This window comes from Oncorhynchus masou, chromosome 28 (assembly GCF_036934945.1).
Source record: "Oncorhynchus masou masou isolate Uvic2021 chromosome 28, UVic_Omas_1.1, whole genome shotgun sequence".
Lineage (NCBI taxonomy): Eukaryota > Metazoa > Chordata > Actinopteri > Salmoniformes > Salmonidae > Oncorhynchus > Oncorhynchus masou.
Genome location: NC_088239.1, coordinates 72,244,723 through 72,261,233, shown reverse-complemented (window position 1 = coordinate 72,261,233; position 16,511 = coordinate 72,244,723). Strand labels below are relative to the sequence as shown.

General features: G+C 46.2%; 1 protein-coding gene across 3 annotated transcripts in view; it reads right to left on the bottom strand.

The window, feature by feature from the left end:
* Positions 1–16,511, bottom strand: part of LOC135518201 (zinc finger FYVE domain-containing protein 16-like) — a 36,839-nt gene that overhangs the window by 14,732 nt on the left and 5,596 nt on the right. For 2 of the 3 annotated variants that reach the window (XM_064943179.1, XM_064943181.1), the window contains exons 2-4: positions 13,705–13,819; positions 10,927–13,094; positions 6,123–6,231 (exon numbers count right to left, since the gene is read on the bottom strand). In XM_064943179.1, the coding sequence (XP_064799251.1) occupies positions 6,123–6,231; positions 10,927–13,094; positions 13,705–13,774 (2,347 nt within the window). In that variant the 5' untranslated portion in view covers positions 13,775–13,819. The remainder of the gene's footprint in view (positions 1–6,122; positions 6,232–10,926; positions 13,095–13,704; positions 13,820–16,511) is intronic. The other variant, XM_064943180.1, reaches the window with a different exon arrangement.

The following is a 16,511-nucleotide window of genomic DNA, read 5'->3' as shown; positions in this document are numbered from 1 at the left end:
CACTGGAACACGAAGCCACACGCACAACTACAGACAGTTGAAGAGTTTCACCTTGATCTCAGACTGACAGAATGACACAGCATAACAACGCCAGCAGTCAGTGTCCTTCACCAAGCTGGGAGCAGACTCAACAAGCCCATACAGATAAACACAGACATGACCTGAAATACATGCAGTGTGTGTATGTAAGCAGCATGCATGCTGTGTCTGTGTCTGTGTGTGTGTGTGTGTGTGTGTGTGTGTGTGTGTGTGTGTGTGTGTGTGTGTGTGTGTGTGTGTGTTTGAGACATCAAGCAGAAAGTTCTCCACGTTGCGCACCACAACAACAAACAGAGAATGAGATGGTGACAGATAAACCAGTATGAGAGAGAATGAGATGGTAATAGATAAACCAGTATGAGAGAGAATGAGATGGTAACAGATAAACCAGTATGAGAGAGAATGAGATGGTAACAGATAAACCAGTATGAGAGAGAATGAGATGGTAACAGATAAACCAGTATGAGAGAGAATGAGATGGTGACAGATAAACCAGTATGAGAGAGAATGAGATGGTGACAGATAAACCAGTATGAGAGAGAATGAGATGGTGACAGATAAACCAGTATGAGAGAGAATGAGATGGTAACAGATAAACCAGTATGAGAGAATGAGATGGAACAGATAAACCAGTATGAGAGAGAATGAGATGGTAACAGATAAACCAGTATGAGAGAGAATGAGATGGTAACAGATAAACCAGTATGAGAGAGAATGAGATGGTAACAGATAAACCAGTATGAGAGAGAATGAGATGGTAACAGATAAACCAGTATGAGAGAGAATGAGATGGTAACAGATAAACCAGTATGAGCTAGAGCATCAAGCTTCTCCTTCTCTTTTTACAAAAGTCTGTTCCCATCTTACCTTTTCCTCGTCTTCACTCCTCCAAACTCCCAGGTAAGACAGTCCCCTTGGTCACGCTAACCTACTTAGCCTTACTGGTGCTAGCCCCAGTTAGCTGAATGTAAATTGTCTGTATTAGCTGAAGCTAACTATATTAGCCTTGTTACAGTAGATGCTAGTGACTGAAGCTAGCTCTGTTAGCCCCACTGGGCCGTTAGCTGCGTTAGCCGCAGACTCCAGGCAGGCAGGGGGGTGTACTGAGAACCTCACAGGCTGCTCCCCATACTGATGAGAGCAATGAGGGGGGGATGGAGGGAGTGAGTATCGCATCACTCTGTCCCAGCACTCACAGGCCCAAGCAAAGTAGACGGCCCCCTCTCTCCTTCACACGCAATCTCTACCACACTCACACAGCAGACAAGGAGCCGAGAATAGAATAGTCACACCAGCCTGTCCCTGGACCGCAGAGAAGCTCGGAGTATGTGTGTCTGTGCCAGAAAGGGAGTCAAGGTGCTGTGTGTGTGTGTGTGTGTGTGTGTGTGTGTGTGTGTGTGTGTGTGTGTGTGTGTGTGTGTGTGTGTGTGTGTGTGTGTGTGTGTGTGTGTGTGTGTGTGTGTGTGTGTGTGTGTGTATCACACTCTCACTGCGTCAGGTGGCTCCAGTCCCACACTCACAGTCAAGGACACACACCAACGTCCTGACTCCTCTCAGCCATAACTACTTAGCTCTCTCTCCCCCTCCTCTCTCTCCCCCATCCTCTCTATCCCCCCATCCTGCCCCCCCATTCTCTCCCCCCCATCCTCTCTCCCCCCATCCTCTCTCTCTCTCCGCATCCTCTCTCTCATTCTCTCTTTTTACCCCCCCATCCTCTCTCTCTCCCCATCCTCGCTCTCCCCATCCTCGCTCGCTCTCCCCATCCTCTCTCTCCCCATCCTCTCTCTCCCCCATCCTCTCTCTCTCCCCCCATCCTCTCTCTCACCCATCCTCTCTCTCTCACCCATCCTCTCTCTCTCCCCCCATCCTCTCTCTCCTCCCCCATCCTCTCTCTCTCCCCCATCCTCTCTCTCTCCCCCCATCCTCTCTCTCTCCCCCATCCTCTCTCTCCCCCATCCTCTCTCTCTCCCCCATCCTCTCTCTCCCCCCATCCTCTCTCTCTCCCCCATCCTCTCTCTCTCCCCCCATCCTCTCTCTCTCTCCCCCCATCCTCTCTCTCTCCCCCATCCTCTCTCTCTCTCCCCCATCCTCTCTCTCTCCCCCATCCTCTCTCCCCCCATCCTCTCTCTCCCCCATCCTCCCCCCATCCTCTTTCTCTCCCCCATCCTCTCTCTCCCCCATCCTCTCTCTCCCCCCATCCTCTCTCTCTCCCCCCATCCTCTCTCTCCCCCATCCTCTCTCTCCCCCCATCCTCTCTCTCTCCCCCCATCCTCTCTCCCCCATCCTCTCTCTCTCCCCCCATCCTCTCTCTCTCCCCATCCTCTCTGCACCAGTCATAATGTCCTGACTCTAACCTCAGCTCAGTCTCTGGAGAGTATAATGTCCTTCATCACCTGACCGGGGAAGCAGAACCATAGAGAAGGGATGCATAGAACAAAAACGCTTTTTAATTCCACATTATTTATCTCCACTCACCAATAACAGCATAGAGCAACGTAAATCACTGGTTAGTAGTGATCTGCGAGCACATAGAAAAGCATTGTTTTCAATGGGGATGGAGGTTCTAGCCATTTTGTTTCTATAGCAGCTCAGTCTCCCAGTGAAGGCTAGAGTCGTTGTTCAGTAGAGCAGGAGGGCAGGAGACGACAGGAGATTGGAGAAAGCAGACACACAGAGAGACAGGGGCGCACACACACACGTACACACACACACACACACAAGAAAACACAATCACACATACTCTTACACAACCTGGTCTTAAGTTTTTACGCAGTCCCACAAAGACATACTCAAACAAAGTAAATACTTTCACGCAGGCTGTGTAAGAAAGCACTTTAGGCACTAGGCTCTCTGAAACAAGGTAGCCATTTTAGCCTTGAGATTACAGTGCACATGTAACTTCACTGAAGATCCCTGGTCATTCTTAGGCTGCGTCTGAAAACTTCACTTGCTGTTAAGTCCTTGCTTCCTCAATTCCTCAGAAAGCCAATTAGAGGAGGTCCAAGAGAGGGACATTGGGTCCTCTCCTCCAATGAGCTTTGAGATAAATTGAGGAAACAAGGACGGAGGAAGCAAGCATTTCACGGCTAGTGACGTTTGCTACACTGTGACCATGCCACAAACAAGCACAACAACTTCCATCTAAAAAACAGGGCTATTCATCAGTCATGTATTGCTCTAGATATGATGAACCTTTATAAAGCCACTCTTCTAACACCGTACCCAAACCGACCACACAGGCGCAAATTGATTTTGTCCCCCCACACCAAACACCATCACAACACGCAGGCTGAAATATCAAAACAAACTCTGAACCAATTATATTCATTTGGGTACAGGTCGAAAGCATTAAACATTTATGGCAATTTAGTTTGCTAGCTTGCAGTTGCTAGCTAATTTGTCCTGGGATATAAACGTGGAGCTGTTATTTTACCTGAAATGCGCAAGGTCCTCTACGCCAACAATTAATTCACACATAAAACTGTTACCCAGATCGTTTCTAGTCATCTCTCCTCCTTCCAGGCGTTTTCTTCTTTGGACTTTATATGATGATTGGCATTTAACTTTCGTAGTTATCACGCCGACTGACCAAACTCAGTTCATCTTTCAATCACCCATGTGGGTATAGCCAATGAGGAGATGGCACATGGGTATCTGCTTCTATAAACTAATGAGGGCGGCAGGGTAGCCTAGTGGTTAGAGCGTTAGACTAGTAACCGGAGAAAGCAGACACACAGCAAGACAGGGGCGCACACACACACGCCCCTGAACAGGCAGTTAACCCACTGTTCCTAGGCCGTCATTGGAAGTAATAATTTGTTCTTAACTGACTCGCCTAGTTAAATCAAGGTTAAAAACTAAAAAATGATGAGATGGGAGAGGCACGACCCGCACCGAGTTCAGTGTCACAAATAGAACTGACATCTATTTCAGCGCTTGGCAAGGTTGGTGCGAGTGTGGGTGCAATAACATGTATGCTTAAATATATTTTTGTGACGCGAGTGGTGTGGTCAGCATTTAACAGACCATGTCTGTTAATGACAACTCCAGGCATGGTGTGTTAATGACAAGTCCAGACATGATCTGTTAATGACAACTCCAGACATGATCTGTTAATGACAACTCCAGACATGATCTGTTAATGACAAGTCCAGACATGATCTGTTAATGACAAGTCCAGACATGGTCTGTTAATGACAACTCCAGACATGATCTGTTAATGACAAGTCCAGACATGATCTGTTAATGACAACTCCAGACATGGTCTGTTAATGACAACTCCAGACATGGTCTGTTAATGACAAGTCCAGACATGATCTGTTAATGACAACTCCAGACATGATCTGTTAATGACAACTCCAGACATGGTCTGTTAATGACAACTCCAGACATGGTCTGTTAATGACAAGTCCAGACATGGTCTGTTAATGACAACAACATGGTGTGTTAATGACAGACATGGTCTGTTAATGACAAGTCCAGACATGGTCTGTTAATGACAACTCCAGACATGATCTGTTAATGACAACTCCAGACATGATCTGTTAATGACAACTCCAGACATGATCTGTTAATGACAACTCCAGACATGATCTGTTAATGACAACTCCAGACATGATCTGTTAATGACAACTCCAGACATGATCTGTTAATGACAAGTCCAGACATGATCTGTTAATGACAACTCCAGACATGATCTGTTAATGACAACTCCAGACATGATCTGTTAATGACAACTCCAGACATGGTCTGTTAATGACAACTCCAGACATGGTCTGTTAATGACAACTCCAGACATGGTCTGTTATGACAACTCCAGTGGTCTGTTAATGACAACTCCAGACATGGTCTGTTAATGACAACTCCAGACATGGTCTGTTAATGACAACTCCAGACATGGTCTGTTAATGACAACTCCAGACATGATCTGTTAATGACAACTCCAGACATGATCTGTTAATGGCAACTCCAGACATGATCTGTTAATGACAACTCCAGACACGGTCTGTTAATGACAAGTCCAGACATGGTCTGTTAATGACAACTCCAGACATGATCTGTTAATGACAACTCCAGACACGGTCTGTTAATGACAAGTCCAGACATGGTCTGTTAATGACAACTCCAGACATGATCTGTTAATGACAACTCCAGACATGATCTGTTAATGACAACTCCAGACATGATCTGTTAATGACAAGTCCAGACATGGTCTGTTAATGACAACTCCAGACATGGTCTGTTAATGACAACTCCAGACATGATCTGTTAATGACAAGTCCAGACATGGTCTGTTAATGACAACTCCAGACATGGTCTGTTAATGACAACTCCAGACATGGTCTGTTAATGACAACTCCAGACATGGTCTGTTAATGACAACTCCAGACATGGTCTGTTAATGACAACTCCAGACATGATCTGTTAATGACAACTCCAGACACGGTCTGTTAATGACAAGTCCAGACATGGTCTGTTAATGACAACTCCAGACATGATCTGTTAATGACAACTCCAGACATGGTCTGTTAATGACATCTCCAAGTCGAAACAGTTTAAAGATGAATGAGTCACCTTATAGGGCTAGCAGTTCAGAGTCAACATAAACTGGGTTCCTTTCCCTGCATCATTCACTGACAACAGAGCTCCCTTAAGCCCCCAAGGCTGAGCAGAGCTGGGGCCTACTAACTACACTACAGCAACAGACACCAGGCTGTGAAGACTGTGTTCTTCAGACATCAGAGTCTTTGTTCATGTTGTTCTGAGAAGAGGAGCCTGACAATACAGAGTAATTCAGAGCAGTCAGCTGAGGTGCACGCATCGGATGGTGGTGTGTGATTAGTATCTCGGAAGAAAATGGATGTGCGCACGCACGCACACACACACACACACACACACACACACACACACACACACACACACACACACACACACACACACACACACACACACACACACACACACACACACACACACACACACACACACACACACACACACACACACACCTCGCTGTATAATAGCAGACAACACATACATTCTTAAACATGTGTATGATCTTCTAGACGAAAACACACTCAAACCTTGAGTCTTACTTCTGTGTACGGTCTGGAAGCAGACGACACACACCCGGGCCTCCTTGTCCAGGTACTTTAGCTTGCATCTCCTGTTGCAGCAGATGGCACAGTACACCTGCATCATGGGTGGGAGGACAAGCATCAGGCAGGAGACAAACACTACTGCAACACACCACTATACGTACACGCAATCTACATGAAGTTATTCATGCAATGTTAAGTGTGTGACCCATGTCTTGCCCTAGCATAAAGAAAATCAGTAAATTAAAGGAGTAATTGATATAATTGATTGTGCAGCAATTAAGAAGAGACGTCAAAGGAGGTGGTAAAGTACATTCGACTAGTCTTCTTTATACAGTACCATGGTATTTTTGAATACTCATATCTGATTGGTTTGAAGAGCATTCTAGAGCATGCATTATTTCCCTATAAAGTACGGTATATCAGCATGGTAGAATTCAATGGCTATAGTTCCTTCATACATGTTCTATGTTTGAGCTGCTTTTGAAAGCAAAAGTCGAAATGAAAACATTACTTACATTGTTGAATTTTATTTTCATAATAGCAACCTAAGACTGTTGGTTTTGTCACGACTTCCGCCGAAGTCGGTCCCTCTCCTTGTTCGGGCAGCGTTCAAAGTCACCGGCCTTCTAGCCATCGCCGATCCACTTTTCATTTTCCATTTGTTTTGTCTTTGTTTTACGCACCTGGTTTCAATTCCCCAATTACATGTTCATTATTTAACCCTCTGTTTTCCCCATGATTTATGTGCGTGTTTGTTTTATTGTATTTTGGTCCTTTTGTGTGGGCTTGGTATTACTACATGTGTTTGGTCATTTTGAGTGAAGTTACTTTTATTAATCATCTCTGCTGTCCTGCACCTGACTCCTCTGTACCAGCTACACCCAGGCCATTACAGGTTTGGTTAGCTAAACAAACAAGTCAGTTTGTTTGGTTAAAAAGGCAACTAGTAAACTTGCTAGCTACTTCAGTGGATGTTGAACACATATCTACTGACAAATAAACACATTTCTAGAGGCAAATGTGTTAAATTATAGCCATGGTATAAAAAGGGATAATCAATTTGGGGCTCTACGCATTCTCCTGAAAGTAATGCAACTCTGTGGAAGGTTAGTTCCACGTCGTTCATTATTTTTCACAGAACACGTAGCCCCTCGCTGATCATCCCTTCCATATCCTGTAGTACTGCAGTAAGTAGCTTATAGTGTTAATGCCCCTGGGACTCCTGTGTAATGCTGCTTTAAATCAGTGTGGGCTTAGTCACTGGGTTGTTAGGGCCTTAGCTCTGGCTTTAGTCACTGGGCTGTTAGGGCCTTAGCTCTGGCCTTAGTCACTGGGCTGTTAGGGCCTTAGCTCTGGCTTTAGTCACTGGGCTGTTAGGGCCTTAGCTCTGGCTTCAGCCACTGGGCTGTTAGGGCTTTAGCTCTGGCTTCAGCCACTGGGCTGTTAGACCTGGCTTCTCAGACCTCAGAGAAGAGGAGATATATAGAGAACCTGGAATAAGAATAATTGACATGCCTCTATCTGAGTAAGCTATATATATACAGTGGGGCAAAAAAGTATTTAGTCAGCCACCAGTTGTGCAAGTTCTCCTACTTAAAAAGATGAGAGAGGCCTGTAATTTTTATCATAGGTACACTTCAACTATGACAGACAAAATTATCAAGAAAAATCCAGAAAATCCCATTGTAGGATTTTTAATGAATTTATTTGCAAATTATGGTGGAAAATAAGTATTTGGTCAAGAACAAAAGTTTACCTCAATACTTTGTTATATACCCTTTGTTGGCAATGACAGAGGTCAAACATTTCTGTAAGTCTTCACAACACACTGTTGCTGGTATTTTGGCCCATTCCTCCATGCAGATCTCCTCTAGGAGCAGTGATGTTTTGGGGCTGTTGCTGGGCAACACGGACTTTCAACTCCCTCCAAAGATTTTCTATGGGGTTGAGATCTGGAGACTGGCTAGGCCACTCCAGGACCTTGAAATGCTTCTTACGAAGCCACTCCTTCGTTGGCCGGGCGGTGTGTATGGGATCATTGTCATGCTGAAAGACCCAGCCACGTTTCATCTTCAATGCCCTTGCTGATGGAAGGAGGTTTTCACTCAAAATCTCACGATACATGGCCCCATTCATTCTTTCCTTTACACTGATCAGTCGTCCTGGTCCTTTTGCAGAAAAACAGCCCCAAAGCATGATGTTTCCACCCCCATGCTTCACAGTCGGTATGGTGTTCTTTGGATGCAACTCAGCATTCTTTGTCCTCCAAACATGACGAGTTGAGTTTTTACCAAAAAGTTATATTTTGGTTTCATCTGACCATATGACTTTCTCCCAATCTTCTTCTGGATCATCCAAATGCTCTCTAGCAAACTTCAGACGGGCCTGGACATGTACTGGCTTAAGCAGGGGGACACGTCTGGCACTGCAGGATTTGAGTCCCTGGCGGCGTAGTGTGTTACTGATGGTAGGCTTTGTTACTTTGGTCCCAGCTCTCTGCAGGTCATTCACTAGGTCCCACCGTGTGGTTCTGGGATTTTTGCTCACCGTTCTTGTGATCATTTTGACCCCACGGGGTGAGATCTTGCGTGGAGCCCCAGATCGAGGGAGATTATCAGTGGTCTTGTATGTCTTCCATTTCCGAATAATTGCTCCCACAGTTGATTTCTTCAAACCAAGCTGCTTACCTATTGCAGATTCAGTCTTCCCAGCCTGGTGCAGGTCTACACTTTTGTTTCTGGTGTCCTTTGACAGCTCTTTGGTCTTGGCCATAGTGGAGATTGGAGTGTGACTGTTTGAGGTTGTGGACAGGTGTCTTTTATACTGATAACAAGTTCAAACAGGTGCCATTAATATAGGTAACGAGTGGAGGACAGAGGAGCCTCTTAAAGAAGAAGTTACAGGTCTGTGTGAGCCAGAAATCTTGCTTGTTTGTAGGTGACCAAATACTTATTTTCCACCATAATTTGCAAATAAATTCATTAAAAATCCTACAATGTGATTTTCTGGATTTTTTTTCTCATTTTGTCTGTCATGGTTGAAGTGTACCTATGATGAAAATTACAGGCCTCTCATCTTTTTAAGTGGGAGAACTTGCACAATTGGTGGCTGACTAAATACTTTTTTGCCCCACTGTAGCAGCAGAGGATGGGGGTGTGGTATATAGGCGATATTGTGCCATACTGTGTGATCAAGTGTGACGTATGTAAGCAGGGAACTCCGTGTTGGAAATATAATCTCAACATGCCACAATTTCTAAGATTTTACAGAGTTACAGTTCATATAAGGAAATCAGTCAATTGAAATACATTCATTAGACCCTAGTCCATGAATTTCACATGATGGTGGACACCACTTCAAATGAATGGATTCGGCTATTTCAGCCACATCTGTTGCTGACAGGTGTATAAAAACGAGCACACAACCATGCAATCTCCATAGACAAACATTGGCAGAAGAATGGCCTTACTGAAGAGCGCAGTGACTTTCAACGTGGTCCTGTCATAAGATGCCACCTTTCCAACAAGTCAGTTCCTCCAATTTCTGCCCTGCTAGTGCTGCCCCCGGTCAACTGTAAGTACTGTTATTTTGAAGTGGAATGCCTAGGAGCAACGATGGCTCAGCCGCGAAGTGGTAGGCCACACAAGCTCACAGAACGGGACCGCAGAGTGCTGAAGCGTGTAAAATTGTCTGTCCTCGGTTGCAACACTCACTACCGAGTTCCAAACTGCCTCTGGAAGCAACATCGGCACAAAAACTGTTCGTCGGGAGCTTCATGAAATAGGTTTCAATGGCCAAGCAGCCGGACACAAGCCAAAGATGACTATGTGCAATGGCAAGCGTCGGCTGGAGTGGTGTAAAGCTCGCCACCATTGGACTCCGGAACAGTGGAAATGCGTTGTCCCACTCCTCTTCAATGGCTGTGCGAAGTTGCTGGATATTGGCGGGACCTGGAACACACTGTTGTACACGTCGATCCAGAGCATGACAAACGTGCTCAATGGGTGACATATCTGGTGACTATGCAGGCCATGGAAGAACGGTGACATTTTCAGCTTCCAGGAATTGTGTACAGATCCTTGCGACATGGGGCTTTGCATTATCATGCTGAAATTTGAGGTGATGGCGGCAGATAAATGGCACGACAACGGGCCTCAGGAACTTGTCACGGTATCTATGTGCATTCAAATTGCCATTGATAAAATGCAATTGTGTTCATTGTCCGTAGCTTATGTCTGCCCATGCCATAACCCCCACTCAAAACTTGAGACATCTGTGGCATTGTGTTGTTTGACAAAACTGCGTGGACTTTCATTGTCCCCAGCACAAGGTGCACCTGTGTAATGATCATGCTGTTTAATCCGCTTCTTGATATGCCATGCCTGTCAGGTGGATGGATTATCTTGCAAAGGTAATATGCAAACAAATTTGTGCACCAAGCTTTTTGTGTGTATAAAACATTTCTGGGATATTTTATTTAATCTCAAGAAACATGGGACCAGAACTGGGGCTGGGGCAGTAGGGCAGCTGGGGGCAGTGTCATAATACAGGGAGTTTAGGTCAGGGAGAGAGTGTGGAACTGCATGTTGCATTTATATTTTTGTTCAGTGTATGTTAGAGCTCTTTATTATGTGTTACTACGTAAAAGTATATTTAGCTACTAACACCTAATGTCAATAAAAATGAATATCTTCAAAACACCAAATATGTTATCAACAACAGTGCAAAGATGACCCTAGAAATGAAGGTAAAGAAAGTCCCTTCATGGTCAGATTTGGGTACGTACCTTCCCACAGGCCCGGCAGTGGTGTCTCCTCCTGGTGAAGGTGAACTTCTGCCAGCAGTTCATACAGTTGGGTGCCTCCGAATCCGGCACCCAGGGGGGCTGCTTGCACCCCAGCCCATCTTCATCCTCCGCCTCCCTCCCCTCTGAGGACCCGCTCCCCTCTCCAGCAGGCTTGCCAGGGTAGGGTGGGGGCTCCGACAGTTCGTCGTACCCCACACTGCTCACATAGAGCTCAGGCGGGGAGTAACCTGGACAGGGTACACCTTGGTTAGAGGGGTCCTCGGCAGGGTTGGGGCTGGGAGGAGAGGGGCTTTGGTCCACTTCTTCCCCAGTGTCGGTGCGGTCTGTGGGGCTACTGGGCCCTTGGTCCTCCCCCGCTGCTGGAGGTGCTCTGGGTGCTTGACAGTGCAGCTGTTTGGGTCGGGCCCCTCCGTAGTAGGGTGGTGGGAGGTTACTGGGACTACAGGGGCTGGAGTCTTTGTGGCTGGGGCTGGGGGGGTCCTGGGAGGGAGCGGAGAGAGCTCGACTCACGTTTCCCTCTGCAGACAAGGTCCTGTCACTCTCCCGGGAGGCCAGCCTCTCCAGCCCTTCCCCTAGGCTCCGGCTGCAGCTCCGCAGCTCCTCCTCCACTAGCCGCTCCTCCAGGTTCCCGTTGAGCTCGGAGAAGCCCTCATCCTGGAGGTTCTCCCCGGGCCTCCCGCAGTCAGGGACCCCATTGTCCTCCTGGCCCTGGGTCTCTCCACGGAGGAAGGCGTCCAGCTCCTCATCTGTAACAAGCAGCCCGGCCTGGTCGCTCTCGGGCAGGTACTCAAACCCAAACGCAGGTGGGTCCATTGGGTTGGGGCTGGGCTCTGAGGTAGGGGATGCTGGGCGCTGTGGAGCCCCTGTGACTGGCTGCTTTTCCACTAGGGAGAAGCTGACCTTCAGTGGCCGCTGGTAGACGGTGGGAGCCGAGGCTGCCAGGTGGAAAGGCATGGTGGTTGTCTCTGGGCTCTGCGTGCTAGGTGACTGGACAGGTTTGTTTTCAGGGGCATCATCAGGGTTGGTACAGTCCCCCACAGTCTCAGGGTTCTCTGGGAGAGTAACTTCCTCCTGGACTTCGAAAGCAGACAGGGACTCTGCCTCTAAGGTCTCAGTTAGGCCAGCCTCCCCTCCCCACCCTCCCATGGCTTCCTCAGGATTCTTGGAGGCCACCAGGGCCCCACACATGGACACGCCCATGGGCAGGCAGGACAGCGAAAGCTCTGTCTCTGCTGATGGGCTCTTGGCCACACCACCACTGCCGTCCTCAGGGTTAGATTCCTGTCCAGTGCAGCTCCCAGAGCTCTCTGCTTCAGTCAGCTCAGAGGGCTCCAAAGACCCCTCACCCTCCTCCCTGGCCTCTGTGTCGATATCACACGTGGGAGTGTCCTCTTTTTTGGTGTCTATGGCAACAGGTGGGACACTAGCCTGGTCCTGGTGGGCTGGTGTGATTTTCAGGTGTTGGTTGACGAAGGCCACCTCTGTCGCTTCTCCCTCTCTGTCTCTCTCTTCCTCCGTCTCTCCAGACTCAGAGTTCCTCAGTGAGGGGGGCCTCTCCACAGCAGCAGGGAGAATTACATCCAGCAGACTGAGAGTGGCAGAGTAACCGCCAGGGTCCAGCCCCAGCAGCCCCTCCCCTCCCCCGGCAGCCTCCCTCCCCTCAGTCCTCCCAAGGCCGGGACCCAGGCCTGCTGAGGAGTCCTCAGGCAGTGCCACCAAGGGGCAGGTGAAGTCCACCAGAAGCTCCTCCTCCAGCCGTCTCTCCACCACATCCAGCTCACTGAAGGCGTTGTGGCTGTTGGCCCGGAGGAGGAGGTGGGCTGAGCCTGTGTCACTAACCAGGTCACACACAGGCTTCAGGGCCCGCTTGGGGAAGGGTGGCGCACAGCTCTTAGCAGCCCCCCGGCCGTCCACAGAGGAGAGCAGGTCAACCCCCATGAGAGGCCGTCCCTTGGCCTCGCAATCTCCAGGACTGGGGCTGGGACAGTCGGGGCAGCTGGGGGCAGTGCCATAGTGCAGGGAGTTTAGGTCAAGGAGAGAGTGCGGAACTGGAACTGTGGAGGTTTCCGGAAGGAAACCCTGGGGGCCCAGAGAGTGGCCGGGATACACGGGAGGTGACAGAGAGACTGATCTGTAGTTGTGCTCATCTGGTCGGGAGGGAAAGAGAGATTTATCCGTTAAACAATTCTGTCGTTAATATCTCAGCAGAACATGTGAGCAACACATTTTAAGTTAGCAACTACAAAGTACAATGTGCACCACATATACAAGTATCAACTAGTTTAAAAACAATATTCATTTTTCAGTTCAAGGTGCAATATGCAGAATTCGCTCCACCATTTCCTGGTTGTTAAAATTCTAATTCTAACTTATTTGAGTTCATATGACAAAACAAGCAATGTTTAGCATAGAGAATCATTGTACCATCTAAACCGCTGTGAAATATATTTTCAATACCCAGAAATATTGTGTTTTTAGCTGTTTGTAGCTGGTGTACAAACCCAAAGTAAAAGACGCAAAAACAAAACTTTAGAATGGGAAGCATAGAAATAGCGCACATAGAACAGATCTACTGCTTCTTAGATTCGCTTTCAATGTGAATGACATATCTATAACTCACATTTCTATGTAAAGTTGGTCAGATCGTCCAAAAAGTTACATTTTGCAGCTTTAACACCACACCCTCCCAACCCACATAGAGAAAATAAAAATAAATATATGCTATCATTGGGGTTTTTCATAGTAACCACATCTAACCTGTATTGAGCTCAAAGTCATCCAGAAGCTTGTCCAGGTCACATACAGCAGCCTTGAAGAAGTTGTCCATGCTCGGCTGTTGGCGGGAGAGAGGCTCCACTCACTACTTCACCTCCTGAAAGTAGAACAAAATAAAGTATTGTTATCTGTTATCTATTGGTCTTATGTGGACTGGGCGAATGCATTTTAATCAACATTTCGGTTTCGATTTCAGTTTCCAAGTCAGTGTAAAAATGTTGTAACTAGTTAGGTATAGCTTAGGTATAAACCGAAGCCTTCATCCACAGTTTCCACTCCTCAGACAGGTTGATGAATTAATAACATATCAATTGTTGACCAAACAGCATCTCAACGTTCTCCAGCTATGTGTTATTTTGTACTTCAGACTCTGACCCCTGCTCTCCATGTTTATGGAGAAATCTAATTCAAGATCTACTATTAGGGAAGATACCAAGGGAAAGAACAGCCCCATAGGGTGTCACAATAAACAAGTCTGTCACAAGTTTACAGCAGCCTCATCAGTTTAAGGACACAAAGGAATTTTACAGTGCTTTATGTGTATTGCACCAACTATTTGGTGTGGAAATGTGACTAGGGCAACCCTTAATGTGAGAAAACAGCCAGCTAGTCATTGTAGATGTATACAAATGTTGAAATCATAGCAACAAATGGATACCAATCATGAATTATACACCATTTATTCAACTACATGACAAAGACACTATCCACTTAATATTTCTACATAATTTGAAGGAGTTTTTGGTGGTTTCTGTACTTTTTACATTTTTGGCAACCTTTACTCCACTACATTCCAAAGAAAATATACACTTTTCAAATGCTTAGCAGGACAGGAAAATGGTACAATTCACGCAGTTATCAAGAGAACATCCTTGGCTAATGAGCTAATGAGGATCATAATAAAATACCAAATACCAATAACAACAAGAAAATTGTGCTCTCTGGTTTGCTTAATATAAAGAATTCGAAATGATTTTTATATTTATAATTTTGATACTTAAGTATATTTGAGCATTTACTATTACTTTTGATATTTAAAAGCAGATACTTTTAGACTCACTCAAATCCATTGAACAACAGTGTTCTAGGGCACTGCCTCGCAGTGCTAGCTGTGCCACCACCCAGGCTCTGTCGCAGCCGGCCGTGACCGGGAGGTCCGTGGGGCGACGCACAATTGGCCTAGCGTCGCACAATTGGCCTTGCATCGCACAATTGGCCTTCCGTCATCCGTGTTTGGGAGGGTTTGGCCGGTAGGGATATCCTTGTCTCATCACGCACTAGCGACTCCTGTGGCGGGCCGGGCGCAGTGCACGCTAACCAGGTCGCCAGGTGCACGGTGTTCCTCCAACACATTGGTGCGGCTGGCATCCGGGTTGGATGCGCGCTGTGTTAAGAAGCAGTGCGGCTCGGTTGGGTTGTGTTTCAGAGGACGCATGGCTTTCGACCTTCGTCTCTCCCGAGCGCGTACGGGAGTTGTAGCGATGAGACAAGATAGTAACTACTAACAATTGGATACAACGAAATTGGGGAGAAGAGGGAATAAACATTTTTTTAATTAAAAATATATATATATTTTTGTCTTAATAAAAAAAAAAAATATATATATATATATATATAACAAATATAAATGCAACAATTTCAATCATTTTACAGTTTATAAAAGGAAATCAGTCAATTTAAATACATGAATTAGGCCCTAATCTATGGAGCTCACATGACTGGGCAGGGATGCAGCCTTGGGTGGGCCTGGGAGGCCATAAACCCACCCACTGGATAGTCAGACCAGCCAACCAGAATGAGTATTTCCACACAAAATGGCTTTATTACAGACAAAAATATGCATCAGTTTCATCAGCTGTCCGGGTGGCTGGTCTCAGACGATCCTGCAGGTGAAGAAGCTGGATGTGGAGGTCCTGGGCTGGTATGGATACACGTGGTCTGCGCTAAAGATGCCGGTTGGACGTACCATGTCTCTAAAACGAGGGCTTATGGTAAAGAAATAAACATAACATTCTCTGGCAACAGCTCTAGTGGACATTCTTGCAGTCATGCCAATTGCACACTTATGCCTGCCCATACCATAACCCCCACTCAAAACATGAGACATCTGTGGCATTGTTTCACAAAACTGCACATTTTAGAGTGGTCTTTTATTGTCCCCAGCACAAGGTGCACCTTGTGCGTATGGAAAATTTCTGGGATCTTTTATTTCAGTTCCTGAAACATGGGATCAACACTTTAGATGATGCGTTTATATTTTTGTTCAGTATAGTATTTTACTGGGTGACTTTCACTTGAGTCATTTTCTACTATGTATCTTTACTTTTACCCAAGTACGACAATTGTGTACTTTTTCCACCACTGCCTATTGTGTACATATGTTGTACTACTATGAATACTACTAGGGATGTCAAACGTTCAGTGTTTGTCTATTGTTGTGACCTAGATGAAGATCAGATCAAATGTTATGACCAATTTATGCAGAAATCCAGGTATTTCCAAAGGGTTCACATACTTTTTCTTACCACTGTAAGGAGGAAATCATCACATTTGCAGCATGAATGGAGAATGATTTAGGTACAAACCGGTTCATGGCGGATACAAGTGTATTGCCAGCTGAAGACAATAGCTGTGTTCGAATACCCATACTAACTATTAGTTCATATTAGTGTACTGTAAATGAAAGGTATCCTTTCAGTTGAGCATACTAGCGCTACGCCTGTCTACCGGAAGTTGATTATCTTGCTATGCAACCACTTGCTAGCTTTTTTGGCATAACAAATTACTAG